General features: G+C 42.3%; 1 protein-coding gene across 1 annotated transcript in view; it reads right to left on the bottom strand.

Moving 5' to 3' along the window:
• Positions 1-21,869, bottom strand: part of Ccdc170 (coiled-coil domain containing 170) — a 78,429-nt gene that overhangs the window by 34,030 nt on the left and 22,530 nt on the right. Inside the window, exons 2-5 of the mRNA XM_036168699.1 lie at positions 19,147-19,275; positions 17,593-17,849; positions 12,739-12,883; positions 7,497-7,682 (exon numbers count right to left, since the gene is read on the bottom strand). Of these exons, the coding sequence (XP_036024592.1) occupies positions 7,497-7,682; positions 12,739-12,883; positions 17,593-17,849; positions 19,147-19,275 (717 nt within the window). The remainder of the gene's footprint in view (positions 1-7,496; positions 7,683-12,738; positions 12,884-17,592; positions 17,850-19,146; positions 19,276-21,869) is intronic.

Genomic DNA, 21,869 nt, shown 5'->3' with positions numbered 1-21,869 from the left:
GGGACTGGACCTGTTTGTACTGAATCTACCAGGTTGAGCTGAATCCCCAGGGGAGTCTTGGCCCTGGAGGAGATAGGAATGAAGGGGAGGGGCTGGGGGAAAGGTGGGGGCGGGTGTGGGAGGGGGAGAATAAGGGAACCTATGGCTGATATGTAAAATTAAAACACAAATATAATAATAATAATAATAATAATAATAATAAAGAAAAAGAAAAATATATAGCCCAGCAGCGGTGGTGGCACATGCCTTTAATCCCAGCACTCGGTAGGCAGAGGCAGGTGGATCTCTGTGAGTTCGAGACCAGCCTGGTCTCCAAAGCGAGTTCCAGGAAAGGTGCAAAGCTACACAGAGAAACTCTGTCTCAAAAAAAACAAAACAAAACAAAACAAAAAGGAAAAAATTATAATTAGTTCTTGTCAAGGTGGCTGAAGCTTAATTCCCCCAATTCTAAACTAATTTTATAAATAAAAAAGGTCAGTTGTTTAACTCTGCCCACTGCAGTTAAGATTAATAAATAAATCCTGCAATTTTCCACAAGCAGGCACACTTGTGCAAACACAGGCAATGTGGGTATAAATTTTTTATATAAAATATAACAGGAAAACATCTTTTAAAACTACAATTCTAGTCCCCAAGAGATAACTATATGCTAAATTATTAAATATGTAAGTGTCAAATATTCCAAATTATTCAATTAGAATATAGTTATATGTCATTAAATGACACTAGACCTTACAGAAGAATGCATAGGGCTGTTGGCCAACACGGGGCTAATGGTAGATTTTGAAAGCAGAGTTACTCTTGTTTTATTTAGATACAAATTAAAAATAAACATCTTGGAAGTGAAGAAATCACCTTAAAATCTCTTGGAAGCCAGGTGCGAGGGTGCACCCTGATGATCCTGGTTTCAGCAAATCTTTGTAAGAAGGGCTTAGTCCTGTGTCTTTGTTTTTCTTGTTGTTCTGTTTAGCTGAGACAGACTCTTTCTTTGTAGCTCTGCCTAGCCTGGAACTTACAATGTAAACCAGGCTAGCCTTTAACTTATCTTGGGTCAATGTAGACCAGGCTAGCCTTTACCTTTAACTTGATCCTCCTGTGTCTCTTTCTCTCTTGAGAGCTAGGATTGCAGAAGAGCATGTCACCACAGCCAGCAACTTCTGGAAATGTCTTGAAATCCAAGCATACCCCTCCCTTAAGCATCATGGGTCCAACTCTGACTACCTCACTTCGTATGCAAACCCAAAGCTAGTGCATGATCACAAGCAAACTTCAATGCTGGTGCAAACACCACTCCTTGTCAATATATTTGCAGATAGTTTTCTTTTTAACACAAAGCTGTGTGATTTCAACTTTTGTTCAGATATCATTGTATAACCAAGCTCTTCATTATTAATCTCTTGTGCACAAACTTTCTTTTTTTTTTTTTTTGAGCTGAGGATTGAACCCAGGGCCTTGCACTTGCTAGGCAAGCACTCTATTAATGAGATAAATCCCCAACCCACACAAACTTTCAAAATAAGGTACCTTTTGGGTGATTCTTTTTCTCACACTCATTCTCCATACAGTGATTATGTTTCCATTTTATGGCTGTGATTTCAAACACTTGAAATTTGGATTTGCTCTTTATGCAAATAAATGTTAATTTTCCTACTAAGTTATTTTTCTATCTATAGAGGTATTAGTCAGGAGCTGACTCAAAATAAATAAAAAGTTATGACCCTAACCCACAGCCTGGAGGACTTTCATACGAGAGTGCACACATAGAAAGACTGGTGGGAGTTTTGAAGTTGTATTTTGGGGAGAGATTTTCTTTAAGTGGAGCATTTATCCTGCAGATGCCTCCAGGAATCCAACAGCTAAAGTGTCATCTAGGATGCTTTGCTCTGTTCTACTCTTAACAGAAGCTCAGCACTGCAGAACAATATTTTACTTCAGATGAGCTGACCTTTCCCAGATCAGGGCTGTCCCAGTGGCATTGTGCATGTTGAAAAGGACAAAGGTAGCTGAAGTTTGAAAGTCTCATTATTAGCAAACTCGGTGCTGGCTGACCGGGGATGTATGTGCCCCAGAAGCTACTGTGTTCCTGAGCTGCACTATAGAGCTGAGAACACTACCCTAGGCTGGTCATTCTGTGCCTGGAGGACCACGGACAGTTCCCACTGGGTCTTTTCAGCAGGATATGACGGGTTCTATCATGGATAAGATTAGACCCGCAATCAATAGTATTGTATTGTGTAATCTTTAAATGCTGTTCTGATTTTACATTTTTAGAATGACCCTAAGGATAAGTCATCTAATAAATTTTAATAAATATCAGAATGTCAACCTTGACATTCTGATATTTATTGAAGTAAAAAGGGGGATGAAAAATTAAGAGGATGGAATTCTTCCTGTTTCGTGACAGGGAGTACAATGAACAACCTTCTGCCATTTCTTCCATCATTCCTTGGCTCGGTTGTTGATCATACTTTAGACTCCAAGGAACAGCTGGAACTTTGACCTCATGAACAGGTGTTATATTTGTGTCTGTCTTCATGCCAATTCCTCATCTGGAGAGTGGAACTCCTCAGCCTCTTAGACAGCACAAAGAGGGTCCAAGTAAAGAGCGTCAGGAAAACCCTTGGACTACTTAGCCCAAGGAAGAAACTTAGAAACAGCTTCAAGATGTTTACAATGTGGCCTGGTAGCACGGGCCTGAAATCCTAGGTACTTGGGAGGCTGAGAAGAAGGCTCAAGGCTTGCCTGGGCAATTTAACAAGATCTGGTCTCCAAGAATTTTTTTCTAAGTAAAGAAAATATGCCTGAGGTCATGTGCCTTGCATGAATGAGGCTGTAGGTTCAATCTGCAGAACTGTGAAGAAACAAGAACGGAAAGGAAGGAGGGGGAAGGAAGGGAGAGGAAAGGTGGGGAGTGGAGGGGACAGAAGGAGAGGTAAGGGAGGAGAGAGCTGGGGAAAGAGAGAAGGGAGGGCAGGGGAGGGGAGAGGAAGAGAGGAAGAAAGTATATCTCTATTTGTTCTGTGAAGACAGACACTACCGGGATTAGGGCAGAAATTGTAGAAACTCTGGTCTCGAGCTCTTTTGATGGGGAACTGCCCCAGCTGGAAGGGCTCCCTCTGGGGGAGCCTGAAGAAGGGCTAGACACCAGGTAGTAGGGGAAAGATAAGTCTTTAAAGTGCTTGCCTAGTATACACAAGGCTCTGGGATCAAGCCCTAGAACTGCCAAAAGTAACTAATAAATTGGAAAAATAAAATAGGCCAGGTATGGCACTCGCCTTTAAGCCCAGTACCTAGGAGGCAGAGGCAGGCTGATCTCTCTGAGTTTGAGCCTACCCTGGTCTACTACATAGCTTAGCCCCAACTAGCTACATAGTGAGACCTTATCTCAAAACAAGTAACTAAAGATAATTCACATTTCCTATGAGAGCTGGGGTATAGATAGGAAGTTACCTGAAGGTTCCTTCCAACATAGTGCATGGTGTTAGACAACCTTAGTTTCCTTAGTAATCTATGTCTAACCATTTCTCACTTCCAGGAACTGTTCTGCCTGCCTCTTCTCTTCAAATAATCGCATACTCATTTGAATCTCTAGGTAAAAGGGAGTCACAAGGAGAGAGAAAAAAAAGTAAATTGTGTACCAATGCACATTGAGTACTACACTGATGTTACCATGTGTTCTCTCTAGCTCTGGCTTCCCACATACATAGATCCAACCAACAACAGGTCAAAATACACAGGAAGGAAATTAAGTGCAGACATTTTCCTTGTAAATTCTTAATAAAAAATTGTTTGTGTGCTAGTCTGATTGTATTAAGTATTAGAAGTAATTGAGAGATAACCTAAAATCTATGAGATGATATGTATACTAAACTATAGTATTTTTACACAATGGCTTGAACATCCACAGATTTTTTTTCTCTCCATGGAGCATCCTGGATTGGAGCCCCCACAGATATCAGATATCAAGAGATTATTACCTACAACTTAATACTAAAAATACACATAACATAGAGCCTTAAATTATTTTCCCATTTCTGGGATAATTTTAAGAGAAACCAAAGGTTCAAAAAGTAAAGTTGCATGCCTGGGAAGGACTTCATAATTAAATGATTCTGGAGCCACAACCAAAGTCCCAGCAATAGCTGAGTGGTGGTGGCGGCGGCGGCGCACACCTTTGATCCCAGCACTTGGGAGGCAGAGGCAGGTGGATCTCTTTGAGTTCAAGGCCAACTTGGTCTACAGAGTGAGTTCCAGGACAGCCAGGACTAGATAAAGAAGCCCTGTCTGGAAAATGAAACAAAAAACAAAAACAAAACAACAATAAAATGGCAAAGCAACTCGAGAGGAGAGCTTTATATTTTTCCACTCACAGTTTAAGGGTGTTGGCCCCTCATGCTGGGAAAGTCAATGCAGTGGAAGCATGAATCAGCTGGTCCCATTGCATACACAATGTGCTCAGCTAGCTTTCTCCTTTTCACAGTCCGGGACCCGAGCCTAGGGAATAGTGCCACCCATTTCTACTGTGGGATTTCCAACCTCAGTTACCCTAATCAACATAGTCTCTCAAGAAGTGTCCTAGAGGCTAAACGATCCCTCCTAGGTGTCCCCTGAGGCTTTTCTAATAGGGGATGCCAGATCTTGAGAAGGACACCATTAACTAGAGCTACTCCAGCCTGCTTCTTAACTTTTCTGCCCACCATATTAGGCTCTGCTGTCTGTACTCCTTGAATGTAGCATAATGAAGAAAATAATACAGAAGGGTCATGATTCCAGACCCAGGCATGACTGGGTCCAAAAACAGTACCAACCCATAGTTTCTTCTTTCTAATCAAGGAAATATGAACAGTGTTAAACAAAAGAGGCTATTTAAAGTAGAACCTGTGTATTTAACTTCTGGGCTCTAAGAAAGGTGTGTGTGGCTTTTGTGGGCAAAGTGGCTACTTTAACAGAGTTGATTTTTTTTTAATATCACAAAGATAAGAGATCTTTGACAGCTTTTAAAACACACTAACATTTTTGGTACAGCTGAGGGGTACATGTGTTTAATAGGCATAATATCTTCACCTCAGGTCCCAGTACCCAGTACCCAAACACACAAAATAACTGCTAAAGATTTCCAAAGAATATATTTATTACACATGATAAATTACTTGGACTTTTTTTTCTTGGAGTCATGGTCTTACTATGTAGACCAGACTGGCCGTTAACTCACAGAGATCCTCCTGCCTCTGCCTCCTGAATGCTGAGATTAAAAGTGTGCACCACCACACTTGGTGCTTAATACAGTTTTTAAACAAGGTGATAAAGCCAAATTTTGTGGACATGCCTCCCTCCCACACCCCCAGCTGTGTGGCTAGGCTACTCCAGCATCTTCCATACATCTGGACTTTCCTAATAAAATAAAGTTTCCTACCTTAAAAACAGAGCTTTGGAAAGCAGTCTGGAGACTTTCCGAGGCTATTAACATGTCAGTAGAAGCACTGCACAGAATTTTTTGATAGTAAATCATCAGAGTAATAGTTCTGTGAATGAGCACTTTATTAAAGACCTCAGGTTTTTATTGCCCATATTTTTATTTTACAATTTTTATAATGTTGGCAGGAACCCGTAGCCAAAATGCTTGCGTTTCCAGAATTACTCCCAAGGAAAGACACTTATATAAGAAAGGGAGTTGCATTCTGTTTTCCTGTTTCATGTAGTACTCTGGCACACTTTCTCACTCATTTCCTACTAATGTCCAAAGACACTTTTTGAAAGTTTATACTCACTAAGGAAATAGCACGGCTGCTTACTATTATTATTCTGCTAATAAATAATACCTGCCAACACAATTATATATAGGATGATGTGGCGGCTGCCATGCAAAGAGGATGATTGACAGAGGCAGAGGGAGCACTGTGAAGACATGGGTTCAGGCCCCAGGCTTGGCACGTGATCACTGTGTGAACCTGAATGAATCGCACTGTCACTGGGATGCGGTGAATGTACAGGAAGTGAGCACACCTGCAGGATTAGGTATGGTCTCTAAGCACCTTCTTTCCTTGACAAGTAGAATGTCAGTTCTCTAGGGAATTGAGGGGTTCGGGCTGGTAACCTGGAAGTTTCAAGTGGGCCTAGGATATTGCCTTTGTCCTGAAAGAAAGGAAGCGTTAAACAAGTGTCATGGTGCAGGGGCACAGGGCCATCTCCAAGGTTTAAAAGAGAAATGCCCTCATAGGCTCGTGTGTTTGAACACTTGGTCCCCAGTGGGTGGTGCTGTTGGGGAGGTTCTGGAACCTGCGGGAGGTAGAGCCCTCTTGGAGGAAGTATATCACTGGGGGTGGGATTTAAGGTTTTATAGCTGACCCTACTTCCTGTTTCCTCTCTTTCTGCTTCCTGCGTGTGGATGAAATATGATCAGTCTTCTTCTTGACCACCAGGCGGCCTCTCACTTGGGCTGCCATGGTTTCTCTCCCATCATGGACCATATCGCCTCCGGAACTGTAAGCCAACATGAAACCTCTCCCCCCAAAATTGCCTTTGTTAGAGTATTCTATCACAACAGCAAAGCAACTGATGTAATTCTTCATAATGGCCTTATTGATAACCGTATGTAGTGTATTGTGTTATACATATACAAGTACATTGAATAGTTCCAAAAGGATATATATGTATGTGTGTGTGTGTGTGTGTGTGTGTGTGTGTGTGTGTGTGTGTGTGTGTGTGTGTGTGTGTGTGTGTGTGTGTGTGTGTGTGTGTGTGTGTTTCAAAGAAAAGGGCTAGGATTGCTGAGATTGCTTCTACATAAACATGAGAATTTACATTTGGACCCCCGATATCTGTGCAAAAAGCCAAGTATGGAGAGGGGAAAGGGAGGGAGGGAGAGAGAGAGGAAGAAGAAGGGAGAGAGAAAGAGAGCACACCACTATAATCCCAAAGGTGAAGTCAGGATTTTGAGAGCCTTCTGGCCACCCAGTATGGCCAGTTGGTGAGCTCCTAGTTCGGTGGGGAAACCCTGTTTCAAAAAATAAGGTGGAGAGATATAAAGAAAGACAGCTATACACAATTAATTAAATAAAAAATGAATTATAAGAAGTTTCCCTGGAGGAGAAGTGGGTGCCTAAGAAAAGGGAAGAGAGGGAGGAGTTGACATTTAATATCTTTTGTACAACTAGAATTTTGCATCTTTTAAACTCATTACCTATTAGTTCAAAGTCTAAGACTTGAATATGAAAAACATCCTTATTATCTAATCAAAGTTGGCCCTCCTGTCTACAAATCCTTTAGAGCATTTTGTACTTCCTTTTTGCAATTAGAAATATAGAACTAGTATGTATAAAAAGTATATCTCAAATATCAAATGTGCTACTTGGATCACTTAGCCCCACAATGCCCTACCCCTCCTGCTGAGAGCAGCCCTTTGAAACAGTAGCCCATAATTTCAGGGCACTCCGGACATCTGCTCCTGCATTTCTGCTCTGTGAGCATGGCACAGAGGCACCTTCAGCCCACTGTACCTGATTCAGCTTGTCTTTCTCCAGGGCCCAGGAGGCAGCTCTTTTCTGCTCCCTGCTGACTTCCGCCGCCAGCCTCATGATCGTTTCTCTGTTAGCTTTTGCCTCCATCTCATGGACATTTATAGTCTCTTCAAGAGTACTGATTTGTCCTTTCAGGAATGTGTTTTCCTTGCACAGCTCTCTAAGCTGAAAAGAAAGAAATTACAGCTGTGCTAAAAAGAACAAAAAACAAAAACAGACAATTCCATCCACTTTCTCCAAGCAACTCACAATCTATAGCCTAATGAGGTTGTGATCTTACAGAACAATAAAAAAGACAGATCCAAACAGTCACATTTTCAAAGGCAGCCTCTAAACGCCACTATTTGCAGACCCAGTGATCAAATTAAAATTATTCAAAGGAGGCCACAAGGCAAGGATGAGGCGAGGTGAGTGAGCGTTGGCGAGTGCCAGATGAAGTGTGCTGGAGGCAGAGATGATAGGCTAAAATGACAGCAAAGGTCACTGACCGAGAGAGCTGCCCTCAGCCCACATCCACTTGCACCTACTGTGTGCAAGGTGCTGGCATGGGAGGCATTGCAGAGAAAACAGAGTAGTTGTGTTTACAAATATCTTTCCAAATAATTGTAAGCATCCTATGGAGTGTGCTAAAAATGATTGTCATGGGGGTTAGCATTCAGGGGGCTTTTTGCTTTTCATGCTGTGTATTGAAAAATGTTCACTGAAAGCATTTGTAAGACTCACTAGCCATGTAGATAAGCTCACTCTCTAGGGCCATTAACAGTGCCCGTAACAGGACTTGAGACCCCAGATAGCATCATCAGCGTTTGCGTGTTGCCCACCCATGGAAGTGGCCCATTTCTCAGGTCCTGCCCTTGGGACCATTTCACAACTCACTGCTGTCCATCACTCTTGCACACTACCTCACATTCCCGTGCTCACTTCTCAGCATCCATCTAAGCCCCCACCTCTGGGGTAGTGCCCCAGTCTGCCTAAGCCAGCTTCCCACACTGCTGGCATCCTTAATTCCCTAACCCTGCATCACAAGGTGGTTTTCTTCACAGAACCTTTCACCAGATAGGATGGCATTACAATTATTCACCATGGCACCATCTCAACCTCATAGCAATGAAAGCTGCGTGTCATTCACTGCTACATCCCCAGAACAGTGCCCAGCATACAATATACATTCATTAAACATTAGTAAAATGGATGCGTGAATATCAAATAAATTATGAAGAATGCTTCCTGGCTAGGTGTAGTGACACATCTTAACTCCCAGAACACAGGAGGCAGAGATAGGTAGATCCCTTCTAGTTCAAGGCCATCTGGTTTACACAGAGAGCTCCAGGCCAACCAGGGTGACATAGTAAGACCATGTCTAAATGTGGGAGATATTGGAAAAATGAATGAGTAGTTAAAAATATATACTGATTTTCCAGAGGACCCAAGTTCAGTTCCCAGAACCCAAATCAAGCAGTTCACAGCTACCTACAACTCCAGTTGCTTCCTGACAGATACCCATACAGCCATTCTTAAAAGTCTCCTCCCTACTGTCCACTGGTCAGCCCTACAGCATCCTCTGCAAGCTGATTCACTTTGATTTAGCAACAGTCACCTGCATAAAGTGACTAGAGTGCCAGGGACCCTCATGGGTGATGGATGTTCCTACTCCTCCTAGTTAGCATAGGACTAGGAGCTCACACTTGCATCTGATGTCTTATTCTGGTCTCAAATGGCATGTGCCCATACTCCCACACAGATGTACACATACACATACATAATTAAAACCAAGATCTGATTTTTAAAGAATGCCTCCCCCCCTCTTTTTTTTAACCATGTGTTTATACAGGCATGTGAAAGTAAAGGAATTGCTGTGATAGTGTGGACTTTCTTCTACTTCTCATGGGGATGCTTAGACAAGATTTCCTGTCTGGCAGTGAGATCTTTAAAGAGGAGTACCTGCTCCATCCAGCTTGGGTACTCTGTTTTAAAACATAGGTTTGGTAAGGCCTACAAGAAAATAGTTATTGAAAGGATCATTCAGGGCTGGAGAGAGATGGCTCAGTGGTTAAGAGTGTGGACTGCTCTTACAGAAGACCCAAATTCAGTTCCTAGAACCCATGTCAGGCAGTTCACAACCACCTGTGGCTCCATCTCTAAGGGATCCAACACCTCTGGCCTCCAGGAACACCTGTACTCACATGTGTATACACACACACACACACACACACACACACACACACACACACAAACCAAAAAAATAAAATGTCTTAAAAAGGAAAAGATTACTCATTATACATGTCTTTGTTACAAGGGTCAGTACTTGGAGAATCCCTGGGGCCACTGAGAAGGAAGAGGAACAAGGAAATACAGACAAGTGGCTTCCTTATGGCTTCTGTGGGAAGAAAATAGAGTAATCCAGGCTAAGGACAGGCTAGAATGAATACTTGCAGGACTGAGGGGTGGGGCACAAGGTTGCTCAGAGCCATCTGATATCTAGTTCTGAGATGAGCAGAGCAGCAGGACTGTGGCTGAGAGTGTAAGATCCAGGAGGCAGCTGAGGAATGGCCTCTGCTTTTGTTTGCATGTTAAAGTGGCCATCTAAGGGAATCACCTACCATTTGCACCAGCCGGCTGAGTTTGGGAGGGATGGCCTCTCCTGGTAGGTAAGGGCCAAGTCGCAAAGCATTGGGAATACAGAAAATAAAGGGGCATGATTAACAGAGATCCTCCTGAAATACGCTTAGGTTGTCACCAGTGGAGGGAAGGGATTCCCAAAGAAGTTTTTAAGTTCCCTTTTGCTCCGCCTGACACTTGACTTAAAAAATGTACAAGTACCCCAAACCAAACCAAAAGGTGGACTTGTGCAAGCCAGCACCTAGTCCTGTATTCACTAGGAGGAGTAGGAACATTCATCACCCATGAGTGCTGTGGGATGACCTGTATGCTGTAAATATATGTTGCTATGATTGATTGATAAATAAAATGCTGGTTGGCCAGTAGCCAGGCAGGAAGGATAGTGTAAGGTGGGACAAGGAGGAGGAGAATGCTGGGAGGTGGAAGGCTGAGGCAAGAAGACACTGACAGTTGCTGCCATGAAGAACAGGATGTAAAGTACCTGTAATCCACAAGCTACATGGCAAGGTATAGATTAATAGAAATGGGTTAATTTGGGGGCTGGAGAGATGGCTCAGAGGTTAAGAGCACTGACTGCTCTTCCAAAGGTCCTGAGTTCAATCCCCAGCACCCACATGGTGGCTCACAACCATCTGTTATGAGATCTGGTGCCCTCTTCTGTATACATAATAAATAAATCTTTTTAGGAAGGAAGGAAGGAAGGAAGGAAGGAAGGAAGGAAGGAAGGAAGGAAGGAAGGAAGGAAGAAAGAAAGAAAGAAAGAAAGAAAGAAAGAAAGAAAGAAAGAAAGAAAGAAAGAGGTTAATTTAAGATATAAGAACTAAGCCGGGTGGTGGTGGTGCACACCTTTAACCCCAGCACTTGGGAGGCAGAGCCAAGCAGATCTCTGTGAGTTCGAGGCCAGCCTGGTCTACCAAGTGAGTTCCAGGAAAGGCGCAAAGCTACACAGAGAAACCCTGTCTCGAAAAACCAAAAGAAAGAAAGAAAGAAAGAAACAAACAAACAAACAAACAAACAAAGAAACAAACAAACAAACAAACAAAGAAAGAAAGAAGCCTGAGCCATCAGGCCAAACAGTTTAAATAACATAAGCATCTCTGTGTGTTTACTTGGCTGCAGGACTGGCAGGTGAGAGAGATTTGTCCTGACAGTGGGCCAGGCAGCACCAGGAGATAACCAGCTACACACAGGGTCCCTGGCACTCTAGCCCTCACTCTATGCAGTGGACTGTTGCTAAAGCAAAATGAATCAGCTTGCAGGGGACACTGTAGGGCTGACTAGTGGACAGCTGAGAGGAGATTTTTAAGAATGGCTGTATGAGTATCTGTCAGGATACAAGGACACAAAATGTTTATGAATGAGCAGACACCTGTATGAATCATTATGCACCAAGCCAAGTATTACATCAGAATGATCAATTTCCACCTTTAATAGCAATCTGCCAAAGGATAAGATTTTATTAGTTCTAATGTAAAAGGTAATAATACTTTAGGACTAAGTCTAGCTTTTTACCCACTACATATGCCCAAAATGACACTTTTTTGGCACAGTTGGGGGCAATTGCTATGGGATGTCTTTCTGTGATCTGTGAATATGTGTTGCTATGATTTGTTAATAAATAAGCTGCTTTGGCCTATGACAAGGCAGCTTAGAGGCAGGTGGAAAATCCAAGGAGAGAAAAAGGAAGGAGAGATGGAGTCTGGAGAGAGACGCCAGCCTGCTGCCCAAGGAACAACATGCCAGCAGACCAGTAAGCCATGGCTATGTGGCAACTTATAGATCAATAGAAATGGGTTAAGTTATAGGAGACAGCCAGCAAGAATTCTTAGCCATAGGCCATACAATTTGTAAATAATATAAGCCTCTGTGTGTTATATGGGACTGACCAGCTGTGGGACCATGGATAAGAGACTGTGGACTGTGGGTGAGAGAGATTTGTCTGGACCATGGGGGGCTGGGCAGGACCTGAGAAATTTAGGCTACAGGAAATATTCTATTAAGTACACTACAAAGAGGGCTGTAGCTGAGTCAGTAACAATAGTACAAGCTATAGCCCACATCTTTCCACTTGGGGTCACATGGGTCCTCTAGTCCTGTTCCCATCTTTGAAGGATACAAGATGGGATGGGAACATGGGGGAAAACAAAAGGGAGGAGGAGAATCCACAAAAAATATTTTATTTGAAAATGCATAATGAAGTCTAATGCCACATGTGTTCATTTATAAATATCAATGAAAATTAAAACATTAATGTTTTGTATGTCTGATTTTGTTGGTGTGTGTTTGTAACTAAAAGAAAAAAGTTCCTTCACAGACATATCATTTCGATAATTAATTACATTTGAATACCTAAATGCATTTTAGACAACACAATTAATCCCTTTGAGACACTAATTAATCTCAAACAATGCTAGTGAAGAACCTAGAATTGAAGCTCATAGAGGTGATGTGGTCTATCCTGGTCTACACCATTAATTAATGCTCCCTTTGGGCTACTGTCCAGTCTTCTGCCAACCCTAGACTCATCCACCACACTGCCCTTTCCTGCCACATGTCAGGATGACCCATGGGTGTGTAGTGCCTTAAACCTGCGTGCAAATACCTTTAAAATGAAATCTTCATCATTTGCTTCCTCGTGTTTCTTGTCTAGGCTCAAGCAGTCACGAAGTCGAGTCCGAAATTCCTCATGTCTCTGGAGATTCTCTGAGCCTTGTTTCTTAGCCTCCTCATTTTCCTTTGAACAGTTTCTATCAGTAAAATAACAAATGGATCAAGGGTTAGCACAATAGCAGGTAACATTCATCAAACCAAGTCGGAACTAAAGCTCTCCATGGGGAATAACTACCACTCCCAATACGTCGTAATGTCCCAGTACAAATGATGGACAGCTAAGTCCTGGCAGGAAATGAGAAATGCCAAAGCAACTTCAGTGCACCTACAGTCTACAGAAGATAAAAATCTCCATAGTTCCAGAGGGGAAGAGTCTTTGCCCCCTGCTTTTAACTGATCTGCAGACACGAAGGCAAGCACTTAGTTCACACACAGACCCTCCACCATGGCTGTGGTCACAATCCACAAGCCCCGAGACCTCTACTGGGGCCTCAAAGAGGAGGAGAGTGGCACTGTATGGATGCTAGAAGGCCAAGTTTCATTTTCTTTTTAGATATTATGTGATCTATAAGGTCCTAGTTCATAGCCAAGAATAACTGGTAGACACATATACATATATACATACATACATACATACATACATACATACATACATACATACAAAGATAATATCAAAAGCAGGGGGGGATACTCCACCTGTGGAGAGGAAAATATTCAAGCATCAGCAAAGAGTAATATGAGCAGGCACTCAGAGAATCTTTAGCATATTGACAATGTATGGAAATTGACAAGTCAATGAAATGTCAGGTATTTGGTCTCCAATAGGTCTATTGAAATAACACAGTGCATTTCCAATGCTTTCAATGTTCAGAGAGATATCATCAAAAAACAGGCATACTTTTAAGGCAAATTAGAATCATCTCAGTAATTTAGTATCATTTTTTCAGTATTCTAGACAATAATCATGATTATTGCTTTCTTTTGCCCACGTTAAGTGTTTACTGCTAAATTTTTGACTCTATTCAAAGATTAACAAAGCATGTAATTGCACGTACTCAAAAGCATATCATATTTCCATTTAGGAAAGTGCATTAATAAATGACTAGTGCTGATCTATCTGTAGTTTCTGCATGCACAAAAAAAAGCACAATGCCTACCATGGCTCTGATAGATCTGTCTAGGTGACCCCACACATTAGCCACAAGATTTCAACATCACAGCTCTATTGCAAAGGTCCCTAAACTATGTCCATAACGATCTGCTTCTTAACTAACCAAATAAAGTCCCAAGAATCTACTCTAAGGAAATATCCACATAACTGTAAAAATACGAGTGTCTGCAGATGTCCTGTTCAGATTGTTTTATAGTAAACATTTTAATGAGACTAATCTAAGTATTTAAAGGAAAGAGTTAAGGAACTAGTTTTAAGTAAGTTAAGCTTTTTAAGATTTATTTATTTATATTTTATGGGCATGAGTATTTAGCTAGTTATATGTATGTCCATTACATGTGTGCCTGGTACCCATCAAGACCAGAAAAGGGTACTGGATCCTCTGAAACTGGAGTTGTAAACAGACAATTGTGAGCTGCCGTGTGGGTGCTGGGAACCAAACCTGCTCCCCTGAAAGAGTTGGAAGTGTTCTTAGCTACTGAGCTATCTCTCCAGCTCCCAATTAAGCTATTTTAGAAGTGGAATATAAAATGACATTAAGATGATAAACTAAACGACTTTTAAAAACATCAACAATGTCGTAGTCAGTAAAAGTACTATCTTACATAGTGCAGTTCAGCAAACTCATCTGAAAGTCTATTCAAAAATGTTAATAAGATTTTCCATAAACAAAGTTTTTGAGTAATTTTAATTTCTTCTTGAGATTTTCTGTATTGAAAGGATGTTTTTACAATAAGTATATGACATTTGAATACACATTTATGCAGTAGATAATTAATGAACATAACTATGCACTGGATCCTTTCAAGGATGCAAAAGATACAGAAGTGTCAGGGTCCAGCTCTGACCTGTCGAAGGGTTCTTGGTGGCAGGAGAGAGGTATGAAGAAGTATTATATAAAAATATAGGCATAGATAGAGAGAAAAGGCAGAGACACAGGATAGCTTCAGGAGGGCCCTGGGTCCATACCCAGTCACCCAGACTTTATTCATGATGGGCCTTTTAAATATCACCAAGGGGAGGGGCAAAAGACCTCCCCCTTCCAAGGTTGAGGTATAAAGTGTAGACCCTTCAAAAACCTGGTAGCCACGCCTTGGCCAAATCATCCCATTATATAGTCCTGCTGAGTAAGGCAAGGTCAGACTTTCTGACTTTGAGTAAGACCTTACTAGGGAGCCTCTGTTGGCTCCCACACAGAAGTGAGCAAGATAGGTAAAAATCCTTGCTCCATGAAGCTTATCAAAATATTAATCCATGCAATTGTCATATAAAGACTGGAGGGAAACGATCTAACAGAAAAGGGAGTAAGAAGTTTTTAGACATAGCACTCTTGGAAGGACTTAATGCACAGGTCCTTCTAAGTGAGTGTCTAGATCAGACATAACTTCGCTATCTGCAGAAGAACCTTGAGGACAAAGGGATGAGCCATTGCAAAGGGCCTGAGGAAGGACCTTGTCTGTCAGTTCAAGGAACAGCAAAGAAGCCAATGGTCTGGAACAGAAGTAATAAGGGAGAAGAGGGTGACATGAGGAGGTTAGTCTGAGCTTTTTTGGTTGTCAAAACACTAGGTCTTTACCCTAAGTAAGAAGAGAAGTCACTGCAGGAGTCCTAGCTGAGGACTGACATGATCTAATGTGCACTTTAACAAGATCATTCTGGCTGGGGTTGCACATTGACAGAAGAAAGAAAAACATGTTTGAACTGGTTATTTCTATGTCCCCCATATGTTGAATTACTCATCCTCCATTGAGAGGGTATGTATACTTGAGGCTTCCAGGAGGTAATTATTAGGTCATGCATGTGAATCCCTATGAATAAGATTATTATATTTTGGGAGAAAATGAGAAAGAGGCTATCTTCTCTTTCTGTCTCTCTCTACCATGGGAAAATAATCATCTTCAAACAGGAAGTGAACCCTTACCAGGAAATGAATCAGCCAGCCTCCAGAACTATGAGCAATAAATGTCTGTTGGCTAAGCCACATATTCCATTATACTATAATAGCACCCTAGATTACTCAAAGAATAAACTGGTACCAGGAGTATGGTCTTCAAGTAGTATATCCTTGCTACAGTAAGTCCAGGTGAGAGATGGTAGTGTTATTGGGGTAACAAATGCAAAACAGTCAATATTTAGTTTTATTTTAAGATGTTGTGAGTGCATTTGCTAAATAGAGAAGAATACTAAAGAAAAAGAGAACCAGGGATGTTTTACCTGATGGCTAGAAGAATGAAATTACCACCAAATCAAATAAGTACAGAGAGATATGGTGGGAACCTCAGGAGCCCAGTTTCAGATGCAGAAAGTTGAAATGTCTGCTGGGCGTCCACATGAAGATGCCCAGGTTTGTGTGTCTTGTGTTGGGAGAAGAGTTTCAAGCTGGATACAGAGTTGCTGTGGTATCACCCACATCTAGATCATACTTAAAAGACAGGAGATTAAATAAGGGGGAATAGTAAGGAGAAAGGCACCCTAATATTTGGAAGTCAAGAGGAAGAAAAAGAACAGAAAAAGAGAAAAGGAAGAGATAACCCAGTTGTGTGTAATGTTCTCGAAGCCAAGGGAAGAAATTGGTTCACAGATCAGCCGTAGCTGATGCTGCAGAGGCCAGCAGCCCTGTACCATCACTGGGGATCATACCAAGGAATTTCAGGGGAGCAGAGAAAAGAGATAAGCTGGAGACACCGGTTCATAAAAAGACTTAAGAACTCCTGTAATTCAAGTTCTCGGGAGGAAAAGGAAGGAGGGTTGTGAATTCAACACCAGCCTGGGCTACACAGGGAGAGCCTGGTTTAAAGCCAAGCAAACAAACAAACAAAAAAGTTTGTTTATAGGTGGAAAAGGACAGGGGCTGGGGGCACCGGTTCGTTTTTTGAGATGGAATACATAAAAACAGTATCAACTACTTCATTAATAGTGATATTTAAAGCTGGTCATGGTACAGCCTGACTGTAATCCTAGCACTCAGGAGGCAGAGGCAGAACTGTTCAATGCTACATAGCAACACCATGTCTCAAAACATATTACTATAATCCCAACACTTGAGAGGTAGAGGTAGGCAGATCTCTGTGAGACTGAGGCTAGCCTAGTCTATAATTCCAGGATAGCCAGAACTACGTAGAGAGACTCTTGTCTTAAAAAAATAAAATAAAGCCATACATAGAATTTTAAAATATATTTTGGAAGCCAGCAGTTCCCAATTTTGTTTTAATAGTGACCTCTTGACTAAACGAAGTGAGAAAAACCTGAGTTTCATGTGTTCTCTGTATGAAATGCCAATAAAACCTATTTAGGGATGTCTGGCTTCCTTGCTTTTTTTTTTTTTTTTTTTTTTTTTTGCAAACCTCTAAATATACTCCTGTGAGCTTCCCTGTCACTCCGGAGTTAAACTTGTACTTAAGGAAAAATCTCACATCTAATATATGCTATAAGCTTTTGCGGGTCTCACCAACAGTTCTAAGCATGCATAAGACAACATTGTGTTTGTTAAAATACTTGATGACGTTTGAACTCGAGCAAAGTTTCCAAGACTACAAAGAGATATGAGGTCTGTAATTGTTTTTTCAATTTCAAGGAAAAATAATGTATAACATTCAAAGTTCGCTCGAGACATAGGCTGAGATCTAAAGCTAGTATGCCCACTAGCAAATGGGGAAACATTTCCAACTTTCTTACTGTAATTTTTCATCCAGTTCTAGGACTTTCTTCATTAGTTCCTGATTCTCCTTCATCGTGGTGTGAGCAGAGATCTCTGCTCGGATTTTAGAAGCAGAAAGAGCTGCCGATTCCTCTTGGAGGTCCTGCACTCTGCCCCTCAAAGAGACGAGAAGAGACGATTTTCGGGCACTGTTTTCTTTGTAGCCCTCCATTTCAGCCTTCAGCTCTTGACAGCAAACTTCTTTAGAGAGCATCTTGGAGCGGAGCTCTCGAAGCTAATGTAAAGAAACAAGGGCAGGGCAAAGAGATTTAACAATGTGCCATTGGAAGTGCCTACCGAAAGAACCAAAATTGTAATTTAAATTTTCACCTTTTTATTCATGACCTAGTCTAATTTCACTTTTTCTTTCTTGAATTTGGGTCTGCATTACCAAATTGGAAATTATGACTGAGTAAATTCCTGACTAATAGTCATAATCTATCTTTTTCGAAAATCAGTTGAAGGCTAGTATGACAGCCTGGTGGAAGAATACTTGTATAGTGCATGAGAGACCTTGAATTCAATACCCAAAACAAAGACAAAAATAAAATTGAGCAACATCTAAAGTTGATTTCATGCTACTCGAGAAACATTTGTGGTGGATATTACAAAAAGCAATAAAATATTTCACAGTGGGAACCCATTTACTCTATCAGTATTGCTGCATTTAGTGCTGATTTACAATGATTCTGGGAACCTCCAAGCCACACTGTGATTTCACAGCCAAAACTGTCTCTCAAGTAAATCCAGATGTTCAGGATACCACTGTATTTCTCCCATTTGCCTTTTTGACCATAATTGTAGGTGGTAAAGAAAAATAACATTCAGATTCTTGGGGGAAATCTGGCAACAAAGGGAAATTATGCAAAGGAAACTTTTGGACTTCTGTGAGTTCTGAAGCATCAAAAATGCTGGAGGGTGTTTGCCTTCTACTGACCGGGAATGTCCGGTCTCTTCTGAGGAACCATCTTCACACACTTGTGGTTCTTTGGAACTGAGAATGTGCATGCATGCAGAATCACACACATGTTACAAGTTCATCTCTCATTTGGTCCCTTGCACCCTCAGTGACACTGCTCATTACATCACAGGCCAGTCTAGACCCCTCACAGCCACTGCTCTGGAGCAGAATGATTCCAGAGAGGCTCCGAAATTCCACTACACTAGTCAATCTTGGAATTTGCCCAACCAGAACTCGCACATGAATAGAATTCAGAAATCTTTCTAAGAGCTCTGGAAAACAAGCAATACATGTTAAGGGAAGGCACTCTGAAGGAGGCTTCACGTTCCCCAAGGCCCATGCAACTTTAACCCAAAGTCCTCAGGTGCCCCCAGGTTATACAGACTTCACTAAAATCTGAAAGGCAGCATGGAGTTGGAGGTGCTAAGCACACAAGAAAGTAAGTCTAAGCTTTGTCAATAGGTCAAAATTCCTTGCTTACTATCTTGTTTCTAATCCCCAGCAACCCGTTTCACCCTATAAAAGGCTTTAAAACTTCACTTCTGAGTACTGCATGTGTGCAGCGCCTCACCTCAGACTGAGCGCATTCAAATTTGACCAAAGTTGCTGCAAGTTCACTTTGAGCGTTTTCAGCCACATCTCGGTAGTGGTTCAGCTGTTCCCGGGTGACTGGGAATTCCGTGGAATGATTGGCAGTTTCCTGGTAGAGTGTCCCCAGAAGACAAAGCATTAAAAGGAAGGTTAAACGGTCCGTTATCTGAGACTGCGCAAAGGTATCTCAGATGGAAGTTTCCTTTGTATTTCAAATGCATAGAAAGTGCTACCAAGAAGGTACTGTGTCTTTTTCTCCAAGTTCAAAAGGAAGCAAGAAGCAGCCCAAGAAATAATGGTGCACACACCCCCTGAGATCATAGTAGAGAGATAAGGCATTTAAGAATTGATCTTTAGAGCTGGGTGCCATGACCCACACCTATAATCCCAGCACTCAGGAAGCTCAGAATCAACAGTGTGAGGCCAACCTGTACAACACAGCAAAACCCTGGATCTTACAAGAAAAATAAGTCTTATACTGTTCTATGAGAAAATAATGTGGGTGCTCAGCAGTACAGCTCATGAGTGAGGCTTTGGGTTGGATCTCCAATGGAAGGAAGGAAGGAAGGAAGGAAGGAAGGGAGGGAGGGAGGGAGGGAGGGAGGGAGGAAGGGAGGAAGGAAGGAAGGAAGGAAGGAAGGAAGAGAGAAAGAGAGGAAGGTAGATAGCCAGGCATGGTAGCACTTGGGAGTTGGAGACATTAGGACCAGGACTTTAAGAATAACATTGACCACTTAGCAACTTCAAGGCCAGCCTGGGCTACTTGAGGCCCTATCTTAAAAAGCAAAAACAAAACAATAGAATAAGGAGGTGGAGGAAGAGGAGGAGGAGGAGGAGATGGAGGAGGAGGAGAACCAGAACAAGAAAAAGAAACCAAGCAAGAAAGAATTGGAGGTTGCTAGTTTCGAGTTTCTTCCTAGCTAGGAAGATGGCTCAGTGGATAAAGCACTGGCCATGCAAATGTGAGGACTTGAGTTCAAATCCCTAGGACCCATATACAAGCCAGGTGTCCATCTGGCCTAGCAATTCTACAGGGAGATTAGGGGCAGAGACAGGAATCCCAGTAGCTCCCAGGCCAGCCGGCCAGTCTGGAATACAGAGCACTGAACTACAAAGAGACCCTGTCTCAAACAAGGTGGATGGTAAGGACCAACTTCTGAGGTTTTCCTCTGACCTCCACAAGAGAACCATGCCATGGGCACTGACTGTAAATGAACACACACATGCACAAAAAAAAAGATTAAATTAAACTAATATTTTTAAGTTTCCTTCCACTTAACTCAAACAATGTCTTACATCTGCCCAGAACAAAAAGACAGCAGCCGGGTGGTGGTGGCGCACGCCTTTAATCCCAGCACATGGGAGGCAGAGGCAGGCAGAGCCTCTGTGAGTTCGAGGCTAGCCTGGTCCACAGAGCAAGTTTCAGGACAGGCTCCAAAGCTACACAGAGAAACCCTGTCTCAAAAAACACAAAGAGGGAGAGGGGGAGGAGGGAGGGGGAGAGAGACAGGCAGACAGGCAGACAGGCAGACAGACAGAGAGCAAATTTTGACGGGCTGCTTTCCGATCTCATTTCTTTGCCAAGGAACTGTGTGGCTTAAATGGAAAAGGTCGCCTTCTTCCTAATGGTTCATTTTGCCATTTTTCTCAACATCACAATCTCTCTCAGATCATGAAAGCAACTTAAGTGAATGCATGAGGTGAGAGATGGGGTGGTGGAGATTTGCAGGAAGTCTAGGCCCTTCTAGAAGGTAACAGTTCTGGGCTCCACTGACAGCTGCTGATGCAAAAGTACGGGTCCCTGTTTGTCCAAATCATCCCCGTTTTTCTTTTTGTTTGTTTGTTTTAGATTATGTGTCTGGGTGCTTTGCTGCATGTATGCATGTGTATCACATGTGTGCCTGATGCCCGAAGAGGCCAGAAGAAGGTGCTGGGTTCCCTACAACTGGAATTACAGATGGTTGTGAGCTGACACGTGGGTGCTAGTAATCAAATCCAGGTCCTCTGGAAGAGCAACAAGTGCTCTTAACCACCGAGCCATCTCTCCAGCCCCTCATTTCAACTTTGCAAAACAAGCCACGTATCTTGACTTTTTAAAGTAAAACTTCTTGGCAACTAACTTTAATGTTTAAACAAGAAAAACAGGAGCCAAGTGAACAGAGCTGAGCAGCAGATATGGCAGGTTGGGTCCTAATCTGCCACCTCTGGTCCTCTTTCTGCTCCTCATGCCTAGGTATACATCTGGTAAGGATGGCTTCTTAGTTTGGACATTGTGGTGGTTAACGATGTTACCTTGACAGGGTGTGTGTGTGTGTGTGTGTGTGTGTGTGTGTGTGTGTGTACAGAAGAGGGTATAAAATCCCCTGGAGCTAGAGCTACATACAGATAGTGGTGAGCCCCCTTGACATATGAATGACATATGAACTCAGGACCTCTGGAAGAGCAGTGTATGCTCTTAACCGCTCAGCCATCTCTCCAGCCCCTTCACAGAAGTTAGAATAACCAGAGACATAAACCCCCAGGAGTATCTGTGAGGGAGTCTCTAGACTGGGTTGGCTGACAAGCTTAGCTGAAAACTACTTGCTCTGTTTGGTCTTCACAGAACACACACAACAACAACAGTGAAATGACTGTAGAGAACACTGACTGGAACACAGACGGGAGCTGACATGGGATGGTAAGTGGGACCATCCCATGAGCTGG

Source organism: Onychomys torridus, chromosome 19, assembly GCF_903995425.1.
Source record: "Onychomys torridus chromosome 19, mOncTor1.1, whole genome shotgun sequence".
NCBI classification, from domain to species: Eukaryota; Metazoa; Chordata; class Mammalia; order Rodentia; family Cricetidae; genus Onychomys; species Onychomys torridus.
This window is presented reverse-complemented; position numbering and strand designations above follow the sequence as displayed.